Raw genomic sequence first — 14576 nt, forward strand, 5'->3', positions numbered from 1 at the left:
AACAAGTAGAATTAATCAAAGCACAATCACCATCAAGCCATTTATTTAAAATCTGGCAAAAAGAGATTGATACCTAATTGATCTAATCTTTTTGAATCAATATTGAGTTATTTAAATTTCTCAAGTAAATGCAAAAATTGCAAGCTCTCAAACTATATAGAATGTTTTCAAAATATCCTTTGACATTTACAAACAGTTTTGAGTTGCAAAAAACGAAAGAGAGTAGCTAAAGATAAAGAAGTTAGAGCCTATAAAACTGTTGTATATGATAATTCATAAATCTTAAACCTGAATACTTAAATCTCAAAGTTGTGAAAAGGGCATGCCATATAGTAGGTAAAATGTAACAAAAGATATAATAAATAACAATAGCAGCAGCAGCAACAACCATAATCCTCATCATCAACAATATCATCATCATATGTTTTAAGAAGATACTTGGTTGATACCTAGGATGCTGGCAACAACCCATATCAACCATCAATGCCAGTCAAAGATATTTGTGATACATTTTTGAATGTCCAGTTGACTGAGTTTCATTTTTAATGAATGAAAGATAATAATAATAATAGGGTTGGAAGGATAACATGCCTTTCACTCTCTAAATAATCTTAATATTTTGTAGAAGTATCTAAAACTCAGAATATAACATTTATGGCCAAACATAATGTTATGCTTTGCAAAATTGAGGAATTGGTCAAGCAGTAATTTAAAAGTAACCTTTTTAAAAAAAAACACACACATCAATTTGGTATAGCAGTTAAGATATTGGCTTCGAAACCAGGAGACTATGAGTTTCCCCAGTGGTGAAATCTAATTTTTGGGGGGCGTGGTGTGGCTTGGTGGGCATGGCAGGAGAAGAATACTGTAAAATCTTCATTCCTTCCCCATTCCTGGGAGAAGGATATTGTAAACTCTCCATTTCCACATCACTTTGGGGCCAGCAAGAAGTGGTATTTGTCAATTCTCCAAATTACTCAAAATTTCCGCTAACAGTTCTCCAAACTACTCAAAATTTCCGCTAACAGTTCTCCAAACTGCTCAAAATTTCTGCTACTGGTTTTCCAGAATCTGTCAGAACCTGCTGGATTTCACCCCTGAATTTTCCCCTTCTCTTTTATTTTATAGTTTAAAATTGTATGTTTATCTCTGTTTTATAGGATAGTGGATAATGTAAACACTGAAAAATTATTACTTTCTTTGCATATAATTTGGGAAATTATATTCTCTTCTGATTTTGGAAATAATTCTAAATTTCTTCCCTCAACACTATCAAATTATTTATTAAGTCTGCACTACTATTAATATTCTCATTGTTCCTATCACCCATCTCCTTCCACTTATGACTGTATGACTGTAACCTTATTGCTTGTATTCTTATGATTTATATTGACTGTTTCCTAATATGATTTTATTGCGTATTTGTACCCTATGACTATCATTAAATGTTATACCTTATGATTCTTGACGAATGTATCTTTTCTTTTATGTACACTGACAGCATATGCACCAAGACAAATTCCTTGTGTGTCCAATCATACTTGGCCAATAAATAATTCTATTCTATTTATTTCAGTCCTTTTGCAAATCAGTAGATTTGGTATGTGGCCATAATGGGGAAACGTATAGCAACATCTGTGCTGCTTTTTCTGATCGTGTGGCTGTTGATTACAATGGACTTTGTCAAGCTGTAGGAGTCCTTTCTGACTACAGTTATCAAGGAGAATGTGTATCTGTTACATGTCCCCGTCTTTCTGCAACAGGATACAAGCCAGTTATCCCACCAGGTGAAAATTCTGACATTAATGTTTGATTGACGTTTGAATTATGCACAGAAAATATTGCTTGGGATCAATTTTGGATTTTTGCATACATAAAATGAACTGATTCTTCATTATGGTCTCTAGATTCACACTGAGGGTATTTTGGATTTTTGCAGTAGCTTTGTTGTAATTCCTGAACTGAGCTTTCTCTCATTTCGCCTTAAAGCCTACCAGCCAGTTGGAAATGATATATATTCTGGATTTTGGAGATTTCTATCAGTGATAGATATTTTGTCCAAACAAGGATAAACTGCTCTTTGCTCAATATTCCTCAGTCAGTTGCAGTGGTAGGATTCAAGTAATTTAACAACCGGTTCTCTGCCCTAATGATTTCTTCTAACAACCAGTTTGCCAAACTGTTCAGAAAGTTAATGACCGGTTCTCCCGAAGTGGTGCGAACCGGCTGAATCCCACCACTGGTCAGTTGTTTCAGTCATATATTTGTGCTACCAATTGAATACCAGCTGTCTCCATCTTTCTCCTTCTATTTGAGCAATGGCAACTTCAGTAGTATATTGTATTAAGTCTCCCTCCCAATCATAAGCAAATCTGCAATGAATTGGTTCATTAATTCAGTCTTCATTAAATAATACGTTGTTCCATGTCAAAAGGATACTCCTCAAATGATGTCCTTCTTTGGTTTTGGTTTCCTATTAATACTATCTCTTTCCCAGACGTTTAGCTGATTACTTTATTATCATTGTGAATTACAAAGGCCACAGTCAAGAATAAGTTATTTGTTTATAACTAGTAGTGCATACGTCAACTGTAAATTTATTCTTGGACAATTTTCACTGTCAACCCTCCCTCTATTTGGGACTTTAATTTTCTCTTGATGATGATACATGATTATCAGTGATAAATAGGATTCCATGATGCTAATGTTCTATATTGGTAGATCTTCCTAAAGAAAGGTGTACTAAAAACTAATTGTAAACAAGTTAATTGTGTAGGAAAAGTATATGAGATTGTAGATAATGAATCAGGAATGTGAAAGCTTGAATAAAGCTGAGGTTAATAATTCTAATATTAATAAAAAGGGCTTATTTAAATACTGTGTGTTGCTCAGTGAAGATGAAACATGTTATATTCCTCTAGGATTTTTAACTTCATACATTATTAGAAGATTTTTTTAAAAATACATTTCAATCTGTCTTTGTGTGTTTGCTGTCTTTTTATTGTGCAGGAGCTTGTTGTCCTTTGTATGCAGGAATATTGAGGGTCTTATATGACAAGGAAAAATTGGATACTTTTTCCAGGGTAAGTACACTCTCTTCTTTATTACAGTGTTGAAGTATTGGGAATGGCCACCTGTTCTGGACTTGCAGATATTCAATAGAATTTATAACTGCAAATGGGAAAATAGGAATGGAAAACAAACAATCATTTACTGGATAGTAAATGATCTTCCTTGTAGTGATCTAAGACTAGCTCATTTGGCATATATTGTGGTATTTTTTTCTGGGCTGTAGTTAGTAGCTGGGATCTAAAATAAATATAGATTTTATTGAACAAGTGACTACATACATACATCTAGGAGACCACCTCTCCCCATGTATATCAGCTTTCCCATCAGATCTCACAGAGAAGGCATGCTGCAAGACTTAAATCTGGTGAATCCCAAACATGTGCCTTTGCTACGGCTACCTACCATCCTTCCGCCTGAATTTAGATTGGCGTCAATCCTTTTGATTTTTCAAAAGGCTCTCAATAGATAGTTTTGCTGCCAGATCTAGGGCTCCTGTGGAACTGGACGGGTTCTCTCTATCATTCCATTGCTGAGGCAGACATTTTTATCCCCAATTTGCCCATGGTTAGTATTTTTGTTTTTATATTATTTGTTACTGTAGGTTTTTAAAGATTTTTATTGGTATTATATTGAGTGTTATATTTAAGATTATGCACTACACTACGAGCGCAGTATAAAATTGATTAATAAAATAAGTAAATACATAAACATCTAACTAACTGTTATATTTAATCAGAGATGTGGGTTTCAGAAGTATCAGGCAAAAAAATTTAAAAAGGAGATAAAATAAAAAAAGAGCTAAATAGTCTAGTACCAACACTTCTCCATTTTATTCTAGATTAGCAAACCATCCATCCTGTGAGAGATTATGGGGAAGCTAAGGAAACTAATACAAGGAAAATTAGACATAGACAACATGAAATAGAGGAGTCCAGCTTATTTAATTAATGGCAACTCATAGGTGGCAAGAAACATTCGAAGAAATTATTCAAAAGCAGTCTGAGAAACTTCATCATACAAACTCACTAATAAATAAGGGTTGAAAATATATGTTTAGATTTCCCTTCCCAACACTAACAGTATAGATAATTGAAGTTTTGTAATTCTTCATCCTGGCCAGTTATGTGGAACTGGACATTTTCTTACACTATATTCATATGTCATCTTTAACATTACCTTTTGTTCTTTAAACTTTTCATCTCTGTTTTTCAAGATCTTATTAATTCCATCCAACATTCTGACTCTTCTACTTGCCCTTTAAGTTGTTATTATTTTTTCATATATTTATTTGGAATAGAAACTGAAAGACATTATTGCAGTCATTAAATGACATAAAGGAAATCAATATGAAAAATTTCCAAAGATGAATTGAGAATATTAGAATAGTTAGGAGAAATACATAGGAAGAACTTTAGATTGAAAACAGAAAATACTGAGATTCTTACTCAGGCTACATATCTGCTACAAGGAAGAAAAAGAATTTTAAATATCAATCAGAGTAGCATAACTTTTAAAATGGTAACAAAATACAAATAAATATTAATAAATAAGCAATAAAATAATACAAAAAGGGTGGGGGAGGTTATAAACTTGATTTAAAAGCCCTGTCAAACCTGAGAAAAATGTATAGGAGCCCTTGCTTAACAATCCTAACTGGGACAGGAATTTCTGTCACTAAACAGTGATAGAAACATCATGGCACTGCATCATTATATAATAGTCCTGGTTGCAGTTGTTAGGCCAGGACTGCCTCACCATTAGGCAAATATCTCACACTTCTCCTACCCTGCCACCCTCACCTCCACTTGGCTGCACCCCTGTCATCCAGAACTCTGCCTTTCATCCCAACTGCCCTGCATTCTTCCACCTCTGTTGATCCCAGTTGACCTTTGACATCTTCTGCCTGATGTTGAAAAGGCCCATTCAGATAACTCTTTATGAGCCAAGGGCAGTGGAGTGTGCATGGTAGCAAAAAAGCAAAGCTGGGGAGGAGATAGCTGAGTAGGGGGAATTGAAGCACACCTTGCAGTTATAACAGAATGACAGAGTTGGAAGGGACCTTGGAGGTCTTCTAGTCCAATCCTCTGTTCAGTCAAGAGTCCCTACACCATTTCAGACAAATGGCTGTCCAGTCTCTTCTTAAAAGCCACCAGTGTTGGAGCACCCACAACTTCTGAAGGCAGTCTGCTAAGTATTCAGATCTTGATCATATGTCCCTGGGAGTGCTGTAACAACTGTAACTTTATATATAAGTAACATTCAAGTGTAAGTAGCATTCAAGTGTAAATAGCATTCGTTCAACACTATTGCAACTTTGTTTGGTTGCTGAATGAATGGTTGTTAAGCAAGGACTTCCTTTGTTACAATAACTGGCAGAGTTATTTGTGGCTATCCAAATTCAGGCAGCTTTAGTTGCTCTTTATTATCCTTTATCTGATTTTACAATTAAAATGATACCAAGAGACTGTGAATTCTAAGTCTCCTTTTGGCAAAATCAGCTGAGTGACTTTGGCTGATCACTCTCTCTCTCAGTCCAACCCCCCGCACAAGTTTGTTGCTGTATTGCTATGACAAAAATAGATGGCAGGAATATTTGATGTTTGTCACCTTGAATTGACCTCTTTCTTGATACACAAACACAAAAACACATTCAGTTGCTATGGAGAAAATAAATAACAGGAATTGGGGTGGCGGTGATAGTGTGGAAAGTCTGAAGGGTATTCACACTTGGCAAGAGAGAAGTATAAAATATTGCTTCTTTGCTAAGGGTTTCAGGTTTAAAGTCTTTTTTTTCTGCGCCAACTCAGTAAGCTCAAACTGCCCAAGGAGCTGCTGATTCAGTTCTATAGAGGAATTATTGAGTCTGTCATTTGCACCTCTATAACTGTCTGGTTCGGTTCTGCAACCCAACAAGAAAAACACAGACTTCAGAGGATAATTAGAACTGCAGAAAAAATAATTGCTACCAACCTGCCTTCCATTGAGGACCTGTATACTGCACAAATCAAGAAGAGGGCCGTGAAAATATTTACAGACCCCTCGCATCCTGGACATAAACTGTTTCAACTCCTACCCTCAAAACGACGCTATAGAGCACTGCATACCAGAACAACTAGACACAAGAACAGTTTTTCCCCGAAGGCCATCACTCTGCTAAACAAATAATTCCATCAACACTGTCAAACTATTTACTGAATCTGCACTACTATTAATCTTCTCATAGTTCCCATCACCAATCTCTTTCCATTTATGACTGTATGACTATAACTTGTTGCTGGCAATCCTTATGATTTATATTGATATATTGACCATCAATATATAGGGAAAGTCTAGAGCCGAGGGAGTCCATTGTACCTCAGATAGCCGGTTATGAATCCCTCTTTGTGAGGTGGGGCCATAGGAATCAGATGGGCCTGTTGATCACGTACCTGGCTCCTTGCTGCATGACCACAGCCCCACCCGAGCTGTTGGAGGTGCTTGCCGGAGTGGCGGTTGAGACCTCCAGACTTATGGTCATGGGGGATTTCAACTTGCCATCGACCGGCTTGTCATCGACGGCAGCTCGGGAGTTCCAGGCCTCCATGACGGCCTTGGACCTGATTCAAGTAATTGATGGCCTTACGCACATTGGGGAGGCACACTGGACCTGATTTATATCTCTGGACAGTGGTTAAATGATCTGGAATTAGGAGATTTAGTAACAGAACCTGTGTCATGGTCAGATCATTTTTTCCTTCGCCTGGACTTCGGACCGCCACCCACCACCGCAGGGAGACGGAACCAATGCGTTGGTTCCATCCCAGGCGCCTGATGGACCCTGAGAGGTTCCTGACGGAGCTTGGGCCGTTCCCTGAGGATCTGGCCCACGGCACGGCTGAAGAACTAGTTGTGGCCTGGGAACAGGCCGCGGCTGGGGCCTTGGACTGTGTTGTGCCTTTGCGGCCTCTGACCCGACGTAGATCTCAACCGGCCCCTTGGTTTTCTGAGGGGCTGAGGGAGATGAAACGCTGGAGAAGATGCCTAGAGAGTACCTGGAGGTCCAGCCGTTCCGAAGCTGACTGGACACTAGTTAGGTCTTACTCTAAGACCTACCTAGTGGCATTGAGGGAGGCGAAGCGTTCCTACGTTTCCACCCTCATTGCGTCGGCAGATAACCACCCGGCCGCCCTGTTTCGGGTGACCCGCTCTCTCCTTCATCAGGAGGTGTGGGATGACCCCTTACAGGGATGTGCTGAGGAGTTTAGTGGTTATCTATATGATAAAATCGTTCAGCTCCGGGATGGTTTGGACCAAAATTGGGATGATCCAAGTGAGAGGGCGGAGGTCTTGTCGAGATTGTTTGGGATGAGTTTGACCCTGTGGCTCTCGAGGATGTGGACAGGTTGTTGGGGAGGTTGCACGCCACCACATGTTTACTGGACCCATGCCCCTCTTGGTTGGTGCGGGCCACACAGGAGGTGACACGAGGCTGGCTCTGGGGGATTATTAATGCTTTCTTGTTGGAAGGGGTTTTCCCTGCCGCCTTGAAAGAGGTGGTGGTGAGACCCCTCCTCAAGAAGCCTTCCCTGGACCCAGCTATTTTGGGAAATTATCGTCCGGTCTCCAACCTTCGCTTTGTTGCGAAGGTTGTAGAGAGTGTGGTGGCATGGCAGCTACCCCAATACCTGGATGAAGCTGTCTATCTAGACCTGTTCCAGTCCGGCTTCCGGCCTGGATATAGTACGGAGACAGCTTTGGTCGTGTTGGTGGATGATCTCTAGAGGGCCAGAGACAGGGGTTGTTCTTCTGCCCTGGTCCTATTAGATCTCTCAGCAGCTTTTGATACCATCGACCATGGTATCTTGCTGCACCGGTTGGAGAGTTTGGGAGTGGGAGGCACTGTTTACCGGTGGTTCTCCTCCTATCTCTCTGACCAGTCCCAGATGGTGTTGACAGTGGGGCAGAGATCGACCACGAGGCGCCTTACTTGTGGGGTGCCACAGGGGTCGATTCTCTCGCCTCTCCTGTTCAACATCTATATGAAGCCGCTGGGCAAGATCATCAGTGGCTTTGGGGTGAGATACCAACTGTACGCTGATGACAAGCAGCTGTACTTCTCCACCCCGGGCCACCCCAACGAAGCTGTCGAAGTGCTGTCCCAGTGCTTGGAAGCCGTACGGGTCTGGATGGGGAGAAACAGGCTCAAACTCAATCCCTCCAAGACGGAGTGGCTGTGGATGCCGGCAACTCGGTACAGTCAGCTGCAGCCACAGCTGACTGTTGGGGGCGAGTCACTGGCCCCAATGGAAAGGGTGCGCAACTTGGGTGTTCTCCTGGATGGACGGCTGTCGTTTGAAGACCATTTGACGGCCGTCTCCAGGAGAGCTTTTTACCAGGTTCGCCTGGTTCGCCAGTTGCGCCCCTTCCTTGACCGGGATGCCTTATGCACGGTCACTCATGCTCTTGTTACCTCTCGCTTGAATTATTGCAATGCTCTCTACATAGGGCTCCCCATGAAGTGCACTCGGAGGCTTCAGTTAGTTCAGAATGCAGCTGCGCGGATGATAGAGGGAGCCGCACGCGGCTCCCATGTAACACCACTCCTGTGCAGGCTGCACTGGCTGCCTGTGGTCTTTTGGGTGCATTTTAAGGTTTTGGTTACTACCTTTAAAGCGCTCCATGGCTTAGGGCCTGGGTACTTATGGGACCGCCTACCATTACCTCATGCCTCCCACCGACCCGTACGCTCACACAGAGAGGGACTTCTCAGGGTGCCATCCGCCAAGCAATGTCGGCTGGCGGCCCCCAGGGGAAGATCCTTCTCGGTGGGGGCTCCTACCCTCTGGAACGAACTGCCCCCTAGCTTGCGCCAATTGCCTGACCTTCGGACCTTTCGCCGCGAGCTGAAGACATATTTATTTATTCGCACGGGGCTGGCTTAAATTTTAAATTTTAAATATTAGTTTTAATTGGGGTTGAATTAATTTATATGAATTTTAAGGGTTTTTAGGTTAAACGTTTTAAATTTCTGCCAATTATATAATAAGTTTTTTAACTTTGTTTTAGTTGTACATTACTATTGTTTTTTATATTGGCTGTAAACCGCCCTGAGTCCTTCGGGAGAAGGGCGGTATAAAAATCTAATAAATAATAATAATAATAATAATCAATTGTGTTGTAAATGTTGTACCTTGATGAACGTATCTTTTCTTTTATGTACACTGAGAGCATATGCACCAAGACAAATTCCTTTTGTGTCCAATCACACTTGGCCAATAAAAAAATTCTATTCTATTCTATGTCCCCAACTTTGTCTCTTTTGCGGTGTCCATGTTTCCTTTCTCAACTGGCTGAGCAGGATGTGCGATGGCAAAATATCTCCTGAATCCATGGAAAATTAACACAGCTGGAAAAAATTACAAATCGTCAAATGTTTCAAGGAAGAAAAATAGCTCAGACTTCCCAAAGGAAAAAAAAGCATGTATTGTTGATTGACAACTCATTTCTCAGAGGAAGAGAATTAGCAATTTGTTGACCTGATAATTTATCAAAGGAAGTATGTTGTCCCCCAGATGCAAGGATCAAAGATATGACAGAGAGATTTACCAAAATAATCAAGCCAACCAATTATTATCACTTTCCCATGTTTCATGTTGAGGTGAATGATGTAACACAGAGCCAAGACAATATCAAGAGACTATGAGCAAACAGGAAAAATCACATGAAATGTTAGTACCTCTTTATACTGCACTGGTGAGACCACACTTGGAATACTGCATCCAGTTTTGGTCACCACACTACAAAAAGATGTTGGGATTCTAGAAAGTGCAGAAGAGAACAACAAAAATAATTAGGGGATTGGAAGCTAAAACATACGATGAATGATTGTGGAATTTGAGTATGTCTAGTTTAGTGAAGTGGAGTATTGAGGGTGATATGAAAGCAGTCTTCCTTATTTGAAGGGCTGTCACAGAGAAGAGGGGATCGATCTATTCTCCAAAACACTTGAGGGCAGAACAAGAAGTAATGGTTGGAAACTTATCAAAGAGATATCCAACCTAGAATTAAGGAGAAATTTCCTGTCAATGAGAAGAATGGCTTGCCTCTTGAGGTTGTGGGTGCTCCATCACTGGATGTTTTTAAGAAGAAGGGCTAGAAGACTGACAGGTCCCTTTCAACTATGTTATTCTGTTATAGAGAAAAAGGGAATCATATTTCTATAGGTATGTACCAGATACTAAGTAGAGAAAATAAATGAATTATTTGCTAATCAGCTGAGGAGTGCAGGAAACACACCACTCTAGTAATGGGGGACTTTAGCTACCCTGACATCAACTTTGTAACAAACTTTGCAGCAAATAAATAGGTTCCTGATATTCTTAGCTGACAACTAGTACCTGGATAAAGTGGGATCTCCCTATGAAAAGGGAGAACCTTGAGGTACAACTTACATTCCCTTTTATAGGGAAAACAAAGAAAATGCAAGAGGAAAGTTGATTGGACAGAATAAAAGTAATCTCCTTTGCACAGTAAATCCACTACAAAGATTGTTTGAATTTCATGAAAAGACATACCAGATGCCAGCTTTGCACTAACAAACTTTTTCTTATCAGGAAATAGTATCCAACTATTCTTTTATACTTTATTTTTTCAGTTGAAGAATTAGAAGCTATCACTCAATCCATACAGTGACAGGGCAAATAGTTTTCCTACATTCCACTCTACAATAGTTTGATAAATCCTCATAAAAGACAGAAGTAAATTAAACTAAAATACAGTAAATAAAGTAATAAAATAAATAAAATAAAGTAACTAATTTAATTAACAAGTTACAAAATCCATGTTATGTGTCTCTCATACATGAATCACTGTTGCCTTCTGATGGGATTATGAATGTCACCATGGCTTTGACCAAGTGAGGCTTTTCATATAAATAAGAAAGAGATTGGCTCTGAACTTACATGATATGTAACATTCTCTGCTAATGGAAAGGACAATTCTAGTCATATTTTACACTATTGATCAAGTATACCAAAAGCACAGCCAAAGTTCAAATATGCTCATGTTATTTTATGAGGATATCTATTTTACAGAAAGTAATTCACCTGCTATAAAATATGTGTACTGTACTGTTATATTAGGGATACTGGGGAAAAAACAATTTTGTAAAACGTTATAAAACGTGTGGGTTTTTGTTTTTTTTGGTAGATAACCAACCAAAAGCCAATCACAGTCCTTGAAATACTTCAAAAGATCCGCCTTCATGTTTCTGTACCACAGTGTGATGTATTTGGATACTTCAGCATAGAATCTGAACTTATAATTCTTATCATTCCCGTTGATCAGAATCCTAAGCCTCTTCAGGTAATATTTTAATTTTTTTGCATTTAATTTTACTAAACTACTAATTTTACTAAAGTAGATGTGGCAGGATTTTCAGCTTGGCAGGGGGCCCGCGGCGTTTATGCTGTCTTCTCAGCTCAGCTGTGCAGCTTGCGGGCGTTTAGCGGGCGTTTGGCGGTATGGTCTTTGGCAAGTGTGGACGCATATCCCAGCTGGCAGCTCTCCTTCCCCACCTGAATGGCAGCCCCAGTGCGGCTGGCAGCCCAGGGGCTGACAAGCTGATCTGGTCAAGAAGGCTTGCAAACAGAGCCACTAAAAGGCAGAGGGAAACCTTTCTTATTGATTTTATAAAAAGATAATTTTGATCTTATTTTTTGTTACATGAAAGAAGCACTCTGAAAGATTAGACAATAAAGCCGAAAGTTGCATATTTTCCATAATGCCGTCCTTTTTACTATTCACTAAATTCAGTATTATGTTTTCCTAGATTGAAGCATGCAATAAAGAAGCAGAAAAGATAGAATCACTGATCAACTCTGACAGTCCTGCTTTAGCATCCCATGTACCTCTCTCAGCGCTTATTGCAGCCCAGGTGGAAGTTTCATTCAAGATGTCTTCTTCCCATAGTCAAGTTATATCAGCAGACTATTTGGTCTTTTGGAATCTTGTGCTAATTTTTTTAGCTGTCAAGTGTAATACATAGTAAAAAAAATATTCAAGTAGACTTTAATATTTATTTTGCGAAAGACATTCAAATCTAGTGAAGTAACAATTTCATAGTTTGTGGACCGACTTGTAGGTCCACAAGGATTGCTTTACAGAATTCCAGCGGTGACATTTTAATTACAAAATTGGATTATTATTTGGCATTAACTTAATTTTTAATATACTGTAAAATAGCAAGTAAACAGTGTTGTACAATAAAACCAAGTCCTGAATTTTTCAAAATTTTTCAGTGAAGAAAATAGCATAAAAGACCACTGTGGTGCTTCTGTATACACACTCATTTCTTTTGGCCTTGTTCAGTCAGCCTTGTTTGGAAATATCTATTGTAAGGTTTTGAATGTCCTGGCAAGGGAAGTTAAACTAGCTTCAGGCCTCTGTAAATGGAAAATAATTTTTAGTCAGATAGCTTGCTGTTATTGTGGGTCTTGTAATTTCATATGTGTGTGTTCCATTATTTTTTAAAATTATAGTTTTAATGTTTTAACCATGTTTGATTATTAGATGCCTTAATGCATATAATTTTACTGGCAAAGCAAGATATAAATTAAATCAATAAATTATTTAATGCTGTTGGATATTTTAAACTCACAGTATTAAACAGGACATATTAAATGAGTGTATATTTACATTCATTAACAGATATAAATCTAGCATATATTTTTCAGTTTTCTTCTGTCACAAGACGTAAACCACCTCAGCACCCAAATATCAGTATAAGACAGGTAATTTTTTGAGAAGCATTACTTTTTTATTAAGCACATGCTCAGTTACATTTTTACCATCCCCCCTCCCGCCTTATATAATAATTCTAAACCTAGCTTATCCAAAGAAAATTACTAAGCAGAATTAGAACTGCGACGGAAAAATTAAAAACATAGATGCCAAATAACATATGCTTTCCTCATATTTTGAAAGTATATGTTTTTCTTTTTGCTATGCAAGGATACCATAGTGTATATGTCTATGCCAATTTCTATTTTTTACCCATGCATAGGTCAAATGATCTATATATAAAAAAGATTAGTCCAGGCCATAGTTTTGTGTGTGTGAACCATCCACTTTGCATAAACCAACAGCTTATTGTAGAAGCAAGGTTGGATTAAAATAATCGTTTTCATTTTCTTTGAAGATGAAACAGGTGTTTGCATACGTATGTATTTTGTGTACAATTTTCACAGTTGAAACATATTTTATAAGGTTTAAAAATTATTTTTATATTGCTTTGGAGAAGGGGTGCAAAAGGTACAGCTGGATGTCACATGCACCCCTCAGTGCAATGGAAATAACACTGCCCTGGTTTAGAGGTATATTATTCAGAATATCCATTTTAAAAATTAATTTTTGATGAATATTGCTGCTGCTTCTACTAAATAAATGTACCAAAAATGAATACATTTTCATGTAGAATCCTAGAATCATATTTCTGGAAGTAAATACATAATGAAGAATATAGCCATGAGCCTTGTTCGGCAAAGAATGTGAAGTAAAATTATTCGTGCACAGAAGGATTTGCCGAATACTGTTGTCCCACTATCAGTCATGTTTTAAACTAGTTTTCTTTGTGTTTAAAATATATAAAAGCTGCAGGTTGAATAACAAATATTGTTTACACCGAGTTTCTTTGAAAATGACAGAGATTAAAATATTTCTGAATGTCACTCAAAATAATGCAATATTTGTATATTATATTAGATACTTAGGTAAAGATTTTATACTATTACACTTCTATTTTATGCAAAGTGTGTATTTCAAATCAGAGGACAAAATCCAAGAGGAAAGTTTTTGTACAAATCATAAACAGAAGCTCTTCAGGTGCTAAATAGAGATTTACTACATTATAATCTACTGGATTATACTCTTACACTTTTTGTGCACCTGATCTTTTCTAATATTTTGTTATCAGTATTATTAGAAGTCATTTGAAGTATGTATGGATAGCACCATTTGTGCCAAATTGTTAAATATTAAAAAAAAAAAGAAAACTATTTTAGCATTTCTGTTAGCAATAATTTGTGGCTATTATCTTTTGAGTCTTATAAATAAATCCATGCAATGTAATATCAAAGCTTTTATTTTAATAAAATATTTTTATATCTTATGCCTCATTTACAAATTTATAATTTCATAAAAGTAGTACACATTTATATTGATGGTTTTGTTTTATACTGAATAATAATCATATGCATCTTTCCCAACATTGCCACACATTCTCAGAGTGCACAGAGCTGCAATATAACCATGTTTTGTTACAGTTTTGTTTCTGAAATGTCTGGATTTTGGGCAGCTGCAGTGAAGAAAATTCACTGCATGAGGTCCCATCAGGATTGAAAATTCTATATATGAAACATGCTGCATTTGTAAGAACAATATAACTCATTAAATTAGAAAAACAGTGGGATAATTTGAAAATAAATGTTTAAAATTGACAAAATATTCTAACAGCAACCTTTTTCTTA

General features: G+C 38.0%; 1 protein-coding gene across 5 annotated transcripts in view; it reads left to right on the forward strand.

Moving 5' to 3' along the window:
- RECK (reversion inducing cysteine rich protein with kazal motifs) overlaps positions 1-14345 on the forward strand; it is a 113998-nt gene extending 99653 nt beyond the window's left edge. Inside the window, exons 18-21 of one of the 5 annotated variants that reach the window (XM_058181138.1) lie at positions 1577-1787; positions 3010-3083; positions 11260-11415; positions 11882-14345. In XM_058181138.1, coding sequence (XP_058037121.1) covers positions 1577-1787; positions 3010-3083; positions 11260-11415; positions 11882-12097 — 657 coding nt within the window. In that variant the 3' untranslated portion in view covers positions 12098-14345. The remainder of the gene's footprint in view (positions 1-1576; positions 1788-3009; positions 3084-11259; positions 11416-11881) is intronic. The other 4 variants (XM_058181139.1, XM_058181142.1, XM_058181141.1 and 1 more) reach the window with 4 other exon arrangements.
- The last annotated feature ends 231 nt before the right edge of the window (positions 14346-14576 follow it).

This window comes from Ahaetulla prasina, chromosome 4 (assembly GCF_028640845.1).
Source record: "Ahaetulla prasina isolate Xishuangbanna chromosome 4, ASM2864084v1, whole genome shotgun sequence".
NCBI classification, from domain to species: Eukaryota; Metazoa; Chordata; class Lepidosauria; order Squamata; family Colubridae; genus Ahaetulla; species Ahaetulla prasina.